This window comes from Bombyx mori, chromosome 5, assembly GCF_030269925.1.
Source record: "Bombyx mori chromosome 5, ASM3026992v2".
Classification (NCBI taxonomy): Eukaryota; Metazoa; Arthropoda; class Insecta; order Lepidoptera; family Bombycidae; genus Bombyx; species Bombyx mori.
Genome location: NC_085111.1, coordinates 12,589,611 through 12,608,934, shown reverse-complemented (window position 1 = coordinate 12,608,934; position 19,324 = coordinate 12,589,611). Strand labels below are relative to the sequence as shown.

General features: G+C 36.6%; 1 protein-coding gene across 2 annotated transcripts in view; it reads right to left on the bottom strand.

The window, feature by feature from the left end:
• Positions 1–4,679: 4,679 nt before the first annotated feature.
• LOC101737164 (uncharacterized) overlaps positions 4,680–19,324 on the bottom strand; it is a 55,635-nt gene continuing 40,990 nt past the window's right edge. For both annotated transcript variants that reach the window (XM_012693827.4, XM_021350611.3), the window contains 10 exons: positions 18,884–19,012; positions 18,525–18,670; positions 17,941–18,157; positions 17,013–17,281; positions 15,785–15,966; positions 14,507–14,692; positions 11,260–11,419; positions 9,008–9,132; positions 7,841–8,010; positions 4,680–6,365 (listed from right to left, as the gene is read on the bottom strand). In XM_012693827.4, the coding sequence (XP_012549281.1) occupies positions 6,182–6,365; positions 7,841–8,010; positions 9,008–9,132; positions 11,260–11,419; positions 14,507–14,692; positions 15,785–15,966; positions 17,013–17,281; positions 17,941–18,157; positions 18,525–18,670; positions 18,884–19,012 (1,768 nt within the window). In that variant the 3' untranslated portion in view covers positions 4,680–6,181. The remainder of the gene's footprint in view (positions 6,366–7,840; positions 8,011–9,007; positions 9,133–11,259; positions 11,420–14,506; positions 14,693–15,784; positions 15,967–17,012; positions 17,282–17,940; positions 18,158–18,524; positions 18,671–18,883; positions 19,013–19,324) is intronic.

Here is a 19,324-nt window from a genome sequence, read left to right as displayed (position 1 = left end):
CTACAATACAAACACAAACTACTCGTATTTTGAAACGAAGGGCCGCTGTTCCCAACCTTTCAATCCAGATTTTTCGAATATCGTATATCCAAGCAATCTATACAAACAATACGCACGATGGTCGATATCCATTGCCATACAATACTGTTTACAAAACCAAATTGATGCGTAAGGGTTAGAGTGTATCGAAAATTAACTATGTTTATTTAGGCGAGTAACATAATAATATATCGAATTATACACATGTTAAATTCTCAGAAATTGTTTGAGGCTTTTTGATATATTGTTGTCGTTCTTCAAGTTTAAATTACCTAATGGAAAGAAATTAAAAAGTAAGTATCTTCCTTAATTCTTGACTTCATTAATGCGAGTCAAGCCGTGAAAGCAGACAAAGCGTAATTAGAAACTCCAATTAACAAATGTGAACTTTTAGCAGCGCAAGGTCAATTAAGAAATGTCTTACTTACAATGGAAAGTACTGTAATTTGACTTATTCACATTCTCTGGCGTTCAACAAATTTTCTCTTCGCAGCCATCACAGTGAAAAGATACACCGTTTAAGCTTAAAATGTTTAGCCTCTGTCTAAGTCAATTCGAGGTTATATCACTGGATAATTTAAACAGTAAAAATGAGTATACTATACTGTATACTGCTCTTTGAATTGTGTTAAATATTTGAATAATAATCTAATAATCGATTGTTTTCTTATTATTTACGAATGCTAATATAGTAGACGTTAACAATCTGAATATTCATCCATTTTTAAATTTCGATCGAAGGACTTTTAATAAAATAAAACATCATAAACCCAAATCTCTGAAATTAACGCTGTTTTGTATTCCGATAGAGAAGAGATAAAACGCTTTTGTAAGATTTTCTTTGTAGTTGAGCGAGGTTTTTCATTATTTAAATACTATATCTCGGTTAATTTGTCTTAGTTAAAAACATAATTACGACAGCGATGAACAACTCGAAACGCGGCCGGAGCGAAAACACAATGGGCAACTTAATCGTTGCTTTCAAAATTGGGGTTTTGTACTGTTGTGTTTTATTATTCGTCAGAATAAAACGTAAATTAGTCAGATGATACATCCAAGAAAAGAGTTTAATGCTGAAGAAAGTCGTCGGATGCTTCGCTATATCCATTTACTTACCACCAATTTTGTCGCAGACAGTATACAGACTTATTGTTATGAAATGATGAGGATTATATGTATTTTTAGATTCAAAACTGTACAGAGGTTTTTAAGGTCAAACTAGCTGACCCGGCAGACTTCGTAGTGCCTCAATCGATAAATAAAAAAACGGTCTCGAGTTTTAGCGAGACTAAAGAACAGCAATTCATTTTTATATATATAGATAGATAGATAGATAACAAAATTATAACGAAAAATATCCTAATACTCTATTTGATGCTTGGTGGAAATTTTCTTGAAGATGGTATTTATAAAATGCGCATAGGACTTGAATATTCTAAACGAAATGTGAGCTATGGATAAAACTTGCAAAGAGTAGAAACTCGAAAGAGTTGGAATAAGGGAATGAATATTTGCTGTACCCGCATGTAGTTTAAATTGCGTTTCCTTTGAGTTGAGATACAAAGACGTTGGCGGCTGGATTCGTAGAACTTCATCTAAAGGCTTACTTCACCAACCGCCTTTCCAAGGCAACAACTTTTGGGAGCAGTACGAATCAAAAACTGCAAACTTAGTGAACAACTAGTGAGAACTTTTTGTATTAAAGCCTTGGTTGAGTCATGTTTTTTTTTTATGATTGAGGGCTTACTGGTGACCCGGAGGCATTTCCGGTTTAACAGGGACAGTTGGGCGAACGAGTCATGTTGTTGTTAATAAACTTTTAAAGATAGGTGATAATACGTTTATAATTTTTTCTGTGCCTTAACCCGCAAAATTATAATTTGCCTAATTACTAGTGGTAGGACCTTTTTTGAGTCCGCGCGGATACCGCCCCGCCTATTTCTGCCGTGAAGCAGTAATGCGTTTCGGTCTGAAGGGTAGGGCAGCCGTTATAACTATACTGAGACCTTAGAACTTATGTATCAGGGTGGGTGGCGCATTTCAGTTGTGGATGTCTATGGGCTCCAGTAACCACTTAAGACCAGGTGGGCTGTGAGCTCGTCCACCCATGAAAGCAAAAAAAAAAGCTCAGTAAAGATCTAATTTGCACAATGCTTTTACTGTATTATGATGAGTGTGTGTTTTTTTGTCTTTTACTTACGGTTTCAGATACAATTATGATTTTTACTTTAATAAATCGTATCTCAAAATAGAAATTAATTAATGTAAAGTAATTATTATGCAGTTCCAAAAGTTTTGTATACGTTAACTCTCCTCTTAATACAAACCTTACCACAGGTAGTGGCGGTGGTGGTAATTGGATAGTGCGACTGTGTCACTGCCATTGAGAAATCACTTTGTAAGGTATTTTAATAACTGAAAAGTAAAACTGAAATCTAATCTCTTATGGTGGACGACGAATTCAGGTATTAACAACATTTGCTCGGGTAATATATAAACTGCTCTGATATGCTAAAAGGTCCATTTTAATTTAAAACTCACCCTAGATTGTCTTCTGAAAAAAAATGAAAAATTTACAGACAAAAGTTTCATATAAATTTAAAATTAGGATTCTTTCACGTTCAAAACACTTGTATTGGAAATGGCCGCGAGCCAGAGTGAAGAATAAAAATGCTACCACAGAACTTGCGTTAAAGGGAAGTTTCCGCCTAAGAAATCTCAAAGGCAAAAGTGGAAGTTTTAAGAAAGACGCAGGGGAACATTTCAAATGTAAAGTTTAAACGGAGCCCCCGATCGAACTGATAAAGCTTCGCCGCCGCTTGCTTCCATGATTTTGTTAACTCCGCTGACACGTTAAATCAAATGTTTGAACTTAAGACTGCTGGGTAATTGCTCTTTAGCATATTTTCGTAAATATTTGTAGCTTAATCAAATACGTGATTGGAATAATAAATACAATCCGATTTTCGTTGTGATTGTGACTTGAATTTTAAAATGTTTTAGCTACTTTATTTTTCCTTTGCTTAGGAAAACCAACGACACAGGTAATAGCTCCACCGGGCAGTTTTTATTCCCTGGTAGACCGGCACTGCTCAAACAATAGTGATGTGTGCAAGCAAACTTATTTTGTAAATTTAATTAGCGCGATTAAGATTTTGTCAGATCTATTCTGTCTTAAGATACTTACCAATACATTGACAGGTTGCAATGTTTGTTACGACCGATGACGTTAGATGCTGAAGAGCTTTATCTTGCGACAAAATCTATTTATTATAAACACTTCACATTCCACGACCGCAATACGAGTATATGATTATCGCCTATGACACATACGAGAACAGGAAGTATAAGTAATCTTCTCGAATCAAAATCCCGAATACCCAACAAATGCCTACAGTACAGTACCGTCCGATTCAATATGTTCGACTTCGACTGTACTGATCATAGTAATTATGTGCACTAATATAGAACAACGAAGCGATCGAGGAAATTATCTTTAGCTTCAAAGTTTAGAAGTTTCAGCTTCCATCTATAAAAACAAAATGATTTTTTGCTTGTTTGTCATGTGTGCGACAGTAAGCCATTCATCCGATGCTGACGATAGATTTAATACATAGTTGCTAACGGTGTGTTTTGTTTACACTGATTTAATAGTTTAGATATTCCGGCAGCAAACATCAGCCTACCTGTGATTAGGTTTTCGCATCAGAGATTCCATCGTTGCGAAGAATGCACGCATTCAATACAATATATCCTATATAAACGTGTTTTTTTTCATGTCATGAGAATTTCTAAATTGTTAATAATAATATCACTCATTATAGGCTGCCGTTCATGAGTACGCACTCATGACACTTAACCATACATTTTTATTTTTTATTGCTTAGATAGTTGGACGAGCTCACAGGCCACCAGGTGTTATGTGGTTACTGGAGCCCATATACATCTATAAAGTAAATGCGCAACCCACCTTGAGATATAAGTTCTAAGGTCTCATGTATAGTTACAACGGCTGCCCCACCTTTCAAACCGAAACGCATTACTGCTTCACGGCAGAAATAGGCAGGGTGGTGGTACCTACCCGTGCAGACTCACAAGAGGTCCTGCCACCAGTAAAACATGTGACTAAAAAAGCTGAAAAAAACAATTTTCAACAAAAAGCAAAAACACAATTGTCCTACGTGTTCCTATTCAGAATTTGAAATACATTTTGAAGAAATCTTGCGGATTACCATAATCGATATTGGATTGCAATTGATATATTCACTACACACATAATTTATTAATTTTTGCTCCACACTTTCGAATCAGCTTAAGGCCGGCCCAGTGTTACCGGGGCATAAGCTCCGATATCTATAGGAATATCACATGTTGTATGTATAACGGTTGTCCCATTTTTGAAAACTGGAAAGCATCACTGCTTCATGGCAGAAATAGGCAGGACGGTTGCACTTACCCGCACCGCTTCCCTACCACCAACAATTACTTTGTATGTAAATTCCACGAGAATGTTTGATTCGAATATTTCACCGAAGAACCCGCATTTCATAAATTTTGATTTACAAGCTGATTAATTCACATTTTACGCGCCCACTTTAGGATAAATCAGGATTGGATAAACAGAATTGAAAGACATTAAATTTGCCTTTGATTTATCTATTTCGGTGTAACAAACATTATTTTAATAATATTCTACTTAAGTAAAGTTAATTAGCCATTCTTACGTAATAAATCTAAAATTACGAACTGACAGATTCCAAACAAATAGATTGAAACAAAACAAAATTATTATAAAATCTGTCAATTCAGACTATTTACATCTAACTAATTTTACTGATATTAGTAAACGTTGTATGCATTTTTATGTCAAAGCACTATTTAGATTCACTATTGCAGGCAACTAAGTCAGCAATGTATAAAAAACACCATAAAGCCTATCTATCATACTCAAGCAGCGTAACTAATTCTTAATTACTTATCGCCTGTTATCATTCCTGAAACGTTGTTAAAATTTGACGACTTTTGATGTGTACCACGATCCTAACAATTTAAATCTTTGAGAATACTAGTACCTAGTATTACTAAGTATTACTCGGTCACTGTTATAGTATTAGTATACTAGTAACCGAGATTCCGCGTCCAGTTTGAAGGCTCGGAGCTTGAACAAGCAATGTAACGAAGACTACGACTTCATGCATAAATGATTGGCCAATACTTTAATGTTTTAAATCGTGGGCGAATAACTTAATTTAATAGAAAATTGGACATCAATTTTTCAACAAAGTTTCGATTTAAGAGATCACGATAAATCACTCTAACGATTAAAACCTAGCCACCAAGTATTCGTGCTGTTTGTAATAGTTAACATATGAATATTCTTAAAAACTTTCCGTGAATAAAGTTATAATGAAAACGATCTGCGATTTTTGTTGTGCATACTTTTTTATGAAAGTCCATCAAAAAATCATAATAAATTACCAGCATAAACCCAAACCAACTCAAACAGATTGTAACTTCGTAGTAAATTACCAAGAAAATCGACAACAAAAATAACATCTTAAATAAAAAGCCTTTGGCGAGAAAAAGCGTATACGACCGCCAAAATAGCTTTTTCTTATCCCTTCCCTATATAGTTGTTCCGCACATTATTACCTTTTAAAACAATAAATGTTAGTTACGTAATTGACAATAAATACATAATCCATTTAATGCTAAATTCATTACTAACTACAACGCAAATCAATACACAATATAAACACCTATTAGTTATCTAGATATAAAGAAAATAATTTCATTACGCATTTTAACTTGTTTTCTTGCTTACAATAACAGCACGATTTATCGTAGAACCATTTTAATGATTTTAAATAAGCCATAAAAAACATATCAGAAAGTTGAAATTAACGCAAGTGTTTCTCAATTATTTGCATACTCCTTAAAGAGATTGAATTGCAAAAAAATAAAGTGACATAAATCACAGTGTTCAAATATTAAAAATGCTGTGGTCAATACAACATATCTCAATTAATTGCCTATGTATAAAATGTATTACAAAATGTTTGTTGACGTTTAAATCTAATCACGGAACACTCCATTACGTTTTTTAGTTCGTTTACAATTCCTAGTTCGATAATAACCAAAATTATAAAGCGTACTGTAGTATGCAATATAAGACGCAATACAAGATGTACGAGATAGTGAGCCCATTGCCCGCGGCCGAGGCTGCGGGAACGGGTGTCGGGGGTCCCAAGCGATTGTTCGCTCTTACGACTTGTGAACGCCACCTTATCGTGTACAATGGTTGTTGCCGCGACAGTGCTACCAACCTAAAACAGAAAAACTAAAATTTTATATATACCTACACTATTTTTTTTCAGTATATTAACTTTATTTGTATAAAATGTATTAAATTCATAAAATACACGATTTGTGACAAAAATTTGTACATATTTGCAAAATAAATAATTTATGCCGTATACTAGAGACCAACTAAAAGTGGAGTTAATAAACTTAAAATAAGCGTTGTCGACGACAAAATAATGGTTTCAATAGTTTCGTTCAATTCGATCGATACTAATGCATCTTTTCACGTTTTTATTACTCGTAGCTAGCCATAACCTACTTCTATTGCTGCCAATATGCTCGAAAATGAAGCTAAATTGCAGAGCTGGTTGAATTAGATGCTTATTTGCCAATGTGAAGGCGTGGACGGAAACCTTTTACGAACACGAATCTGTCGTGAGACCTTTTTGATTCTTCGTGAAGATGTGTTTTCACACGTCGTTATTTGGGATTTACGAGTGAAAATGTCATTTAGGATCCACGCCACGTACCCTCTTAAGGCTTCTCTAATATGCACAAAGGAAAGAAATCTTTGTATCAAATAGTACATACAAAAGCATGCGCATATACTCGTTTGGCACGTTTCGTCGGTTGCCGTATTAAGAACGAGGGACATTTATAAATAATTTATCAAATGGAACATCTGAAAAGCGTTCCTTTTGAAAATTGTTTAGGCCGCGCTAAAAGCTCACGTATAAAACTTTCCTTCGACTTCCTTGTGTGTTCTTCTTTGTTTATTTAGCGCTCTGTTAAATCAAGCGGGGGCGCGAGTTAGTTGAAACGTTGATGTAACGATAAAACGCACTCTATCTCCACTTCTCTGAATTATTTTTATCTATTTCAAAAAAAAATCATTTACTACTTAAAACATTCTTTCTCGAAATTAATCATTTAGATTCCCCTAAATGAGTGGTGTCAACCTCTAGGGGTCCAACTGGACTCAAGGATTTTGTATAGATAGATAGATGTAGTGTCGACAAAAATTTAATATGTAAATTTAATATGTCGCATATTTTGTCAAATACGTTTTTTCACATACATGTAGTTTTGAGGCTTACCTACACCCATTTTATAATAATTCCGGTAATTTTCAATTGCTAATTAACACTAAAATATATCTCAAAAGTTAATATTTTAAATTTTACACTACTTTAGAAAATCATCAGTTTTTTTTCATTTCCTGAACATTTTACATTTTCAGTGATGTGCCCTTTTCGAAATTGCATATTCAATTAAACTCACGAGACACTATAGTGTTACTGGAGCCCATAGATGCCAGAATGTCCATTACCTACATTAATACATGACCTCGAAGCCTCAAACGTTATGTAACCTGTTCTCCTTTCAAACTAGAATGCTTAACTGCTTCGCATCAAAATTAGGGTCGGGTGGTGGTTGGTAAATTACATTTTCTAGTGCAGACTATACATCGACTCGGATTGATCGTGACATCACGTACCTTATAACAAGGGTATTCAGTCTCCAAGGCAACGTATATGTGTGGTTCTTGTGTCTTGCACAGAACGTATAGAGGAGGTCTCCCGCCGCTCCCGAGAGACCTGCGTCGCTGTGCGCTCCTGCTCCAGACCACTCATGAAGGGTGATATTCCATGAACCACACGACTTGTCCTGTTAAGTAATTTGAATAAACAAAACCGACAACAGTGGCAGGAGGTCGGTTTTAGTTACCTATTTATTTGCCTGTGATTCTTTTTTTTTCCCTACTTAAGCCGATAGCCTTGAGAGGCTATTTCAGCGTAACTTTAACTAGTAGGTGAGCTCACGGGGCTCAAGCCGGAGTGATGCTAACACTGACCCCAGCAAGAACAGTGCTTCGCAGAATCTACCACCGGATCGGAAACGCGACCCACTGAGAAGATCCGGCGAGAAACTCAGTGGGCTGTGTCTATGGGTTAATTCGCTCGTCGAGCCCTTCGTCGCAAGCGACGGGTTCGACGAGTACCGTGACCGGTGCCTGTGATTCTACCTAACAGCCAATACTATGAAATTCCCAAAAACTAAAACACAGTAAATACAGTGGTTAGTTTTAACATGAAAGGGATTTCTGCCAAATCATGAAAAAAAACATTTAATACAATCCAAATCGGTACCGTACAAGTACTTCAAATTTTCAAATTAAATATTTCAATTAATGCGATAATTTTTTTATAATATTTTTCAATGCATAATTGAATTAATATATTAGCAAGTTCTTATTTGTGAGTACGCGAACACGGAGTTTTTGATATCTCTATGAGCAATGAAACGTTACAGACAATGGTTATGAAAGTGACCCTTAATAATAAATTTGGAACAAATTGTATAAAACAGCTTGCATAAATAAAGTGAAAAGTAAATGAATCAATTAGGCTATCCAACAACAAACAATTAGCATATAAACAATTCCTTAACACGTATATGTTGTGTCTTTAAAAAAATAAACTCAGGTTATACTCTCGTATAAGAGGACCGCAAAATGTAGCATTGTCATGACCGAATTAAAATGTGTATATTTATCATATTTTTTTAAAGTAAAAGACGAAAACCACGTCCCAACCTCCTTTGAAAATCGACTTTAATTACATATACATTTCAAACAAATCTTCGAAAACTAAACACAGCTCACCTGTTCCGACGTTATATCTATGAAAAGCTGTCTCTCGACGTTCGAGTCAAGCACCCAAGTGCACTGCTGATAGAAAAACTCGTTTAAGCTTCCCGTGACGGACACGTTCTTCGATGAAATCTCACCTAGAAAGGAAGTTACCGGATAAAATGTCGGGGAAAATACGACTTCTAGGTGGCGACGAGGGGCCATCTCTTGGGTCAATAATGCGAGCAAAAGGCAGACGAGGCGGGTCACCGCGGGACAGCGACATTGTAATTGGAAGTTTACGATCTTGTTCGAGGCTTTTTCGATTCAGTGCTGCTACCGTAGGCGGTTCCGAACTAGGTCGTGGCAATTTTCTCGGACGCCCGCCGCGCCACCGGGAACAATATCCGACGGGTTTTTCCAAACGTCTGAGACGCGCTTCGAATGTCAAATAGGACTGTTTGTTTTCGCTTCGCGCGATTGAGGCCCTGCGGAGTTCATCCGAGATAAAACTCAAATTACCTGGTCCCTTAGCGAGACAACTCCGTCGAATTAAAGGGAATTTTACAATTTACATCTTAGTCTTGTTACTGAAATATAAATCTGTAAATAAATTGCCCGAGCGCAAATATAGGCTTTTGTTGGTAGTGTGATAAATCGTTGAGTTGACGAATCAATTCCTTTTACGTGGTTACTAAAACTAAAGCAAAAAAACACTAAAACATACACAATCCATGTACATCTTTACAGCAGTCCACTTAAACACATACATATAATCCAAATCTCAAGCCAGAATTTAATATTGAGTTGTGGGAAAATATGTAAGAAATAAACATGTGAAGGAATAAAAGGTTTCAACTACAACACGAGTTTGCTTCTGTAGCACGGACAATCTTAGTGAACATGTTATAACTTTTTTTTGTTCAATAACTTGGACATAATGTCTCACTTGTATTTTAAAACGGTAGTACCACCCTTAAACCCGCAACGCATGACTTCTTCGCTGTCAAAAAAAGATAAGTTGGTAACACTTACCAGCGCGGGCTTAAAGTGCGCACAATAATACCAAATATTATTATTTAATATATTCTTGATTTGACTTTGATTTTTATTACAGGTTATTTATTCCAACAACGCGGAAGTTATTCGAGAGCATGTGTCAGCTACTTGTTTCCTTGTACAACAAATTGGTACCTCCTAGCGAGATTGAACACCGCTAAAGTCACATCGTAAAGGATAAGACACGTCCTTTAAGCTACTACGACTTTAAATCGTGGATCAACTAAACGACTACACGTCTACATGAGTATACTATCCATGTTAGATGATATTATTGGAACTGGAACGAAGTTCCTTATGGGACGATGCGGTGGGGTACCCTAACCGGGAAAAAACGTCCGTAACGTAAGATTTTTATTAGTAATGCACACAGTGTACGACTTAACTTTGTAATAACGTACAAAAAATAACATATTTTTATTATATATGTTTTATAAATCATCTTCATCTATATATATAAAAATGAATTGCTGTTCTTGTTAGTCTTGTAGAATTGTTAGTCTCGCTAAAACTCCAGAACGGTTGGACCGATTTGGCTAATTTTGGTCTTGAATTATTTGTGGAAGTCCAGAGAAGGTTTAAAAGGTAAATAAATATGAAAATGCTCGGATTTAAATAAAAATAACAACTTGGTATTTCCTTCGATGTGTTTCCCGTCGGACGGATTTTTTTGTGTTTTAAGTTTATTTTATACAAAAGTTTAGGTCTTTTATTTATCGATTGAGGCACTACGAGGTCTGCCGGGTCAGCTAGTTGTGAATAAAATAAAGTTGATAACTTTGTAAAGTAGTTTTTTTACTGGTGGTAGGACCTCTTGTGAGTCCGCACGGGTAGGTACCACCGCCCCGCCTATTTCTGCCGTGAAGCAGTAATGCGTTTCGGTTTGAAGGGTGGGGCAGCCGTTGTGACTATACTGAGACCTTAGAACTATATCTCAAGGTGTGTGGCGCATTTACGTTGTAGGTGTCTATGGGCTCCAGTAACCACTTAACACCAGGTGGGCTGTGAGCTCGTCCACACATCTAAGCAATAAAAAAAAAAAAAAAAAAAAAAGTTTTTTTTTATCAATTAAAACATCATAATAAAAAAAGTATACCCTGAATAATTATTTTCTTTATACCTCGAATAGAACTTAAAATTAATATTTTTATAATAAGGAACTTCGTTCCAATCCGGTGTCTCACGACACCACACATCTTTTTTTCTATATTTGGAATTAGAATTACCTGAATGTGTTGTAAATGTTCTCTGCCCGCACATGGCATCATCGTTGAAACTATATGCAGCAGCATAATCGAATCCCCTACTCGCATACGTGTAGTGGGCCACGGAGTACTCCAGGCGGACGCTGGTCCAACTACGGACGACGACAGGCAACCAAGCAGCCTGGTGAATACAAATTACTATTTGATTGCACAATTTCTAAACACTGATTGATTCGAGGATCTTTCTAGAGTTTGTCTTTGTGTTTGGAACGTTGATTTCGGTAATCATTGAAATAATTTAGTCGTATAAGCTTGCAGTATACCTTGCCACCCTAGTACTTAAAATAGGAACTAGGGCCTTTGGAATTGAACAGTTAAACAACAAAATAAAACATCTCTTAATCGTAATACACAAAAACAACTTTTTATTTTATTGTATAGATGGTTTGACGAGCACAGCCCACCTGTTGTTAAGTGGTTAACGGAGCCCATAGACATCCACATCGTAAATGCCGCCACCTACCTTGAGATATGAGTTCTAAGGTCTCAGTATAGTTACAACGACTGCCCCACCCTTCCAACCAAAACGCATTACTGCTTCACGGCAGAAATAGGCAGGGTGGTAGTACCTAAGCGTGCGGACTTACAAGAGGTACTATCACTTTTTTTATATCATTCAATTGAAAAAAGAATAATGTTCCGTTCAGGAATTTCAACTAATTAAAACACTATAAACAACAAACTTGATATACCTTTGCGTGTGTGACTAAACTCATGTGGTTCAAGGTATTTCGACAAATACGCTATTGGATCGTGTACCGGTAAAACGATGTACCTACTCCATACGTTTACTACGCTGGAAACTATTTAATTGAATTTCCAGAGTCGCGAAAGTGGACGTCAGAGCAGCGTAGCTCGCTCACTAACAACAGGAGCGTACGGATTACCGGTTAACCCATCTCGTGTTTATAGGTATAGGATGGTTGACATCGCGACCGTCGCCTATATCGTCGAAGATACATGTATTTTGTGTCTACGTGCCCTCGTAATACGAGTAGGTAATTACGCACGGACGCCGTCACCTCTTCATAAATGGTAAAGTACTATCTATATATTAATACGTGAAGCAAAAACTTTGTATCCCTTTTTACGAAAATTGTGCGTACGGAGGAGTATAAAATTTCCCACACTTATAGAGAGACTATAGAGAAGAAGTGCACAATGCTAATATTTTTTTTAAATAATGCGTAAAAGATACATTAAATCAATAAAGAAAACATTACACACACTACATGCCATGTATTTGACGCACACACGCATGCATACTATTTATTGTCAAAATTTTGTTCCTGACGTCTGTTGTCAATTTGAGAATAGATTAAATTTAATATTGTTTGTCTTTGTTAATATTTTTTATAGTGTAGTCTTGGCGAAATTTGTGATTATAGAAGTATAAAATACAATCGTAATAGTGTACAAACTTACAATTCCAATTAATTATAGTCGAATTTCGACTACTGCGGGACCTCTAGTTAATAATTAAATTACGTATCCGTTCTACAAGCCAATATAATAGGGCCAGGTCAACGTACACTATAATGATATATATAGTACATATATAAGAAAATTTATATTTTTGGTGAGCTTAAATTACGAGACATCGGTGGGTTGCGTTAATCGTTATTTAATTACGCCTCAAAACCTTTAAATTACGAGCGGGAGAATCACTTCAATGAATCTAAAACGAAATTCAATTACAATATAAATTATTACGAAAATTATTCAATAATCTTACAAATATTTCATAACGTCGCGTCGTAATGAAAAAGCAATAAAGGTTTATATGAAAGCAACGTAATTCCTTTTATGTAGAAGTCCCTGTTCGCTGGGATGGACGTCCCACACTTTATTGCTGTTACATACTTAATAGTAACCCTCTTACTTAATTATGCGAATCGAGCCGCGAGCGAGGGCGCCGCCTCTGTCAGGGTGGGCTCATCCCGTAGCCGCGTTAGCATAAGGCCCAAGTAACACGATTAATTTATTTGCTGTCGTCTTTGAAAGAGCTCGCAATAATTACATAACACATTTTGGAAGCGCTTTCGTAAGGTCAACGGTTTGTTTCAGCGGAGCGAATTAAATATTTATATGAAGCGTCCGTGACCGTTAATAGGCAAGAAGCTTGGTTCGTGTATTTGTAGTCGTGCAATTAAGCCGTGTTTCGAGCAGGTAATATTTTTCATTCCAATGGCGTAGATAAAACGACAGATATCAGATTCCGTTAGCTCAGTGATGACTGGTGGGTGAAGATCTTAGCGTAAAAATAAATAATAGTTTAAAAAAACTAAAAAACATGCTTTATATAAAATTCACCTAAAAATAGAAAATAAACTTTAATAAATTTAAATTATTGTAAAATATATTTTACTGTAAAAAAAGCGTGGGGTGCATGGTGTTATTAGTTATAAATATTTTTCTGACAGATATGAGTAGAAGAAATATTATTTCAATAATATATTAAAAAACACCCCACGCTTTCTTTAAAATAAAATATATTTTACACTATTTTTAATTTAAAATTATTAAAATTTATTTTCTATTTTTTAGTTGAATTTTATATGAAGCGTGTTTTTTAGTTTTTTTAAACTATTATATTTTCATTTTTTAGTTAAATTTTCTATAAAAGTGTATTTTTAAAACTATTAAGTACTTTAACATCTATTCCTGCCTTATCGAGTATAGATATAAAGTATATAAATTGGCAAAAATCTTATTTTGCAAATTGAATACTGGAATAATCTTATCAAATTAGTGTATTGTCATCGGTCCTCGATAAATCTACAAAGTTTGAATGAAATCTAGCCGTTTAAAGTGGGTTAAAATCGCGTCTAAAGGAGTCAGTTACAAACATACAAACATACATACAAGTGAAGCTAATATAAAACGTGTAAAAACCTATCGCTGTCAAATGACAGCTTGATGTCCAATCTGCCGCCTTGGGCCCCACACAATGATGTGACATGGTTCTTGTGGGCCTGAGGTTACAGTGAGAAGTCTAATCTTTGCATAATATTGTTTAAATATCAAATTATGTATAATCTGAATTTACTTAGTTCTACATAATAATAGTTTCAGAAAAAAATTATCCATTATTTAGCGAACTTAAAATTTTACAAGCTTACGTGTTACTGTGAATCTTGTTTATTCAATCTCTCAATCTCAATTTCAAAATTAAATCATTTATGTAGAGCTGAGATTCCATAATGACCTGAAAATCGCCGCACAGACAGGAGAGGTGGGTTCCGTCTCCAGCCACTAGCGCCACGTGATCATGATAATGTAACGGAGTTTGTGCTCTGCATTCACACCCAGCGTCGCCACAGGCCGTCCTGCATCCGGACGCGCCAGTGGTCCCCGTCGGTTCTGCACTCCACATGCGGTCTAACCGCTGGATCTGGTGCCAATGAATACGTTTTCAATCACATCCCGAACATGAGAAAAAAGAAATTTCGAATTTCGATTGTATATTGTTTTTATTGCTTAATGGGTGGACGAGCTCACAGCCCACCTGATGTTAAGTGGTTACTGGAGCCCATAGACATCTACAACGTAAATGCGCTATTCCCCTTGAGATATAAGATCTAAGGTCTCAACTATAGCTACAACGGCTGCCCCACCCTTCAAAACGAAACGCATTACTGCTTCACGGCAGAAATGGGCAGGGTGGTGGTACCTACCCGTGCGGACTCACAAAAGGTCCTACCACCAGTAAAATCAATGAAAAATTATATTTCGAAAGCGGGCAATGTTAATTCAATGTCTAAGTCCCTTCTGCGTCATTTTTAGTCTAAGTACTTGCACGTGCGTCAGAGCGTAATTTGAGACGCTCCATTATCACAAAGAATATTATATATATATACTGTTCTATTCTTCTTCGAGATTTCTAACTCACGTTTCAAGGTGCCCGGATTTATTTACCTTGTTATGTCTACGGTATCCGATTTACACCGGGTAGACTGTAGGCGGGTCTATACATCATAGCATTAAAAAAAATACAACCATAGTCACATAAGATTAGAAAATAAAAAAATAGAAACAAGGAACAGTTCACTCGCCAGATATCTTTATTCAGATTGTGATTTGAATGTGTGTGTATATTATGTACATACATATGTGTATAATATATTTGGTATATGTTACAATACGTTACAATGTAAAAATATTTGTTTTTAATTAAATACCGCTTAAATAAAATTTAATTAAATATATTCTCTAATTTATTGTACGCTTTTCCACCTTTCTAACGTTCTTCTGATTTGGATTTCCTGGAAGAAATCTGATGTCTGAGTTCATCTCGCCTTTTGTTTATACTATTCAAATTGTCCCTTTTCGTTTTCTATCTAAAAAATTATATAATATAAAAAATAAGTAGAATAAATTATTCCAAGCGTAGCATATACATCTCGTATACAGTCACTTTATATTTAAAAAAAAAAACAAACAGTATGCTCTAGGTTCTCTATTAATTAGTTTTGAATATATTTACCTCCACAGTAACACTTTGATTTGAGGCCGGTATAAACCGATGTGTACACAGCAGTCTCTCTTCTATATTCCAGAATATATGATGATGCGAGGGTGCGGAGACTCCTCCGTGGGCCGGTGCAGCGAGACCGTAATGCGTGGACGCGCACGTTGCGTCCGGCGAGGCAGTCCCTTCGTGTTGTTCTGATACAAAATAAGTTCACTAAATACCTGTTTTTTATTGCTTATATAGGTAGAAGAGCTCACAGCTCACCTGGTGTTAAGTGGTTACTGGAGCCCATAGACATCTACATCGTAAATGCGCCACCTACCTTGAGATATAAGTTTTAAGGTCTCAGTATAGTTACAACGGCTACCTCACCCTTCAAACCGAAACGCATTACTGCTTCACGACAGAAATAGGCGGGGTGGTGGTACCTATCCGTGCGGACTCACAAGAGGTCCTACCACCAGTAATTACGCAAATTATAATTTTGCGGGTTTGATTTTTATTACATGATGTTATTCGTTCACCGTGGAAGTCAATCGTGAAAACTTGTTAAGTACGTATCTCATTAGAAAAATGGGTACCCGCCTGCGGAATTTGAACACCGTTGCCTCGCTAGATACGAATGCATCGGATGTCTTATCCTTTAGGCCACGACGACGACTGCAAACGTCATCATCATAATCTCAGCCTGTCCACTGCTGAACATAGACTTCTCCAACTGATCTTCAGTGCGGCCGGTCCGTTGCCACCTTATTCCAACGTGACACAGCGATTCTCACTAAGTCTTCGGTCCATCTGGTAGGTGGCTGCACCACACTGCGCTTGCCAGTACGTGGTCTTCAATACCCCCAACGATTGAAATGACTTATATGCCATTTACATAGCATGGATGATACCAAAATCCTTCACCGAATATCACACCCCAACAATGACCAATGAATCTTAAAAATACCGCACAAATAGATGTAACAAGAAAAAGCAAACATTCATTTGATACAACAATGTTGATAACAGCTAGAGTCTGGAATAGTTTCTCATTCTTGGTCAAGTGGAGGTGAAACGAGACAAAGGTAGGGCACCATCACGATGATCGGACACTATAAGGAGGACAGTTGGGGGCAGCATCCAAAAGGCGATCCACCTCGCAACAGACCGAGCTTCATAGAAATACATAGTGTGGTCGTGATCCTCAGTAAAGAGGGAACCATGAAGAAGAAGATTGTTGATAACAGCAGCTTACCGTCATGAAACGCGAATGCACCATCAACAAACTCCTCCTCCTCTGCGTTCTGTGACAATGCTCTTCGCACCATTATCGTCAAATTAGCACCTTTCGAAGTCACAGCTTGACGTATCAAGAACCTTCCAGACGGATCCCTGGCTTCTCGAGCGGCGGGCCCGCACACCTTGAGCAGAGCACGATCTCCTTTCTCAGACCTGTCTCTTTCTCTCGAACTAAATTCGTGGAGACCTTCTAAAATTTCTATATGAGACCTACAGCCTTGTAACCTGAATTGAGAAAATTAAATTTGAAAAGTGCGATGGAAATTAATTAAATATAATTAAACGAAATAACTATTTTCGTTACACAAATCTCAAATTTAAAAGTTAATAAGAATCTCCAGAGCATATGTTGGAAATAAATAGAATTGTAAATTAAAAAATCCAACTAGTTTGAACAACGTAACTTTTTGTATAAGCACAAGTCTTTGTTGAGATATGAAGTCCCGGTTCGCTCTCTTTATATATGTCCATATGTATTTATTTACCTATACTAATATTATAAAGCTGAAGAGTTTGTTTGAACGCGCTAATCTCAGGAACTACTGGTCCGATTTAAAAAAATCTTTCAGTGTTAGATAGCCCATTTATTGACGAAGGTTATAGACTATATAACAACGGTAACACCAATACAAGTGGAGTACCAATAAAGAATGTTTCAAAATATTTTAACTTTCTACGTAAATGAAGTGGGGGATAAAATTTAGCGTTATGCCAAAGTAATTATTCCACGCGAACGGAGTCGCGGGCAAAAGCTAGTACATTAATATATAAGATACTCTCTTTAATACTAGCTTTACTGTACTGTAGCTTTACATTACTTTGCTACACTTTAATAGTATTATTACCCATACCCATTAAATAAATTAATATGATTTTACGCCTACCTTAAGTTATAATTAAACAAAGAGACTTGTACAACATCGGTGGCAGCTCCGATGAGATGTACTGTACACTGCGTACGCCAGGTCGTGGCTCGCGTGTCGAAATGACCCGAGCGAAGGCCGCCCGGGCCGTACCCTCGGACAATAGCGCCGCAACCTATACGACCTCCGCTGTTTGCGAACACTTCATTCGAACCCAATGCGTCTAACGCTGCATCACCTAAGAAATTTAATAAAACCAACATGCAATGCAAAAATTGTTATGCGAAACAAATTTATAATAGGCCAATGAAAAAAACATTTTTAAACTGGTTAACAGTAACATTTTTACTGGTGGTAGGACCTCTTAAGAGTCCGCACGGGTAGGTACCACCACCCTGCCTATTTCTGCCGTGAAGCAGTAATGCGTTTCGGTTTGAAGGGCGAGGCAGCTGTTGTAACTATACTGAGACCTTGGAACTCATATCTCAAGGCGGGTGGCGGCATTTACGCTGTAAATGTCTATGGGCTCCGATAAAGACTTAACACCAGGTGGGCCGTGAGCTCATTCACCCATATAAGCAATAAAATAATGATGGGAGAATTACCATTATCTAAAAGATGTGTAAGGGCGGCTAGTGGGGGGGAAGCTGGTAACACAGTAGGCGGCGCACCACTGCTGTCCAGTCGCTCAATAAACTCTAATTTAGCTATGAACCCGTTATAATCGTAAGGAGGCACCAAAGGACCAGACCTGCACAATAAACATATTATTTTCATTTTAATACACTTACTTTTAGATCAGCAGTCATGTTGACAAGACAACACACTCAAATTTTAAGTTCTTGCACCTTGGAAAGTTTTTAGCTGTTAAGATCTTTAGTACATGTAGCACTCACTTCAAAACTACGTAATAAAGAGACAGTCAGTCGTAACACAGTAAAGTTCTGTATCTTTGCCAACTTACTTGAACTCTAATAGTAAATTGGGTCCGGGATGTTCCAATGTCGCCATTCTTTCTGAACAAAGCGAGGCAAGTAGCGGTGCTGACGGCGAGCTCCCAGCCCTTAACGTCAGATAATCCCATGTACAGTGACTGTAAAGGAGACAAAGTTTTCAACAAAAATGTTTTCTAAGCTAATACGAGTCTGAACCCACCCGTTTCGGACCCGTCTGGACCCAATTCGGAAAAGAAACATTGTAAATTTAGAAATAAACCTACACAAGTCAGAAAATTATTTAAGTCTCGGCCTAAGATTTCAAAATAAAGGATTGTTAAGAATTTTTTTGTTCCAGCAATATTTACTGCTTAAAAGGTAAATCTTGGAACATGTGAAAATTGTAATTAAGAGTGTAAATATAATTTTCATTGCCTCGGAAATGTGCACCTTTCTTTTAATATTTTTTA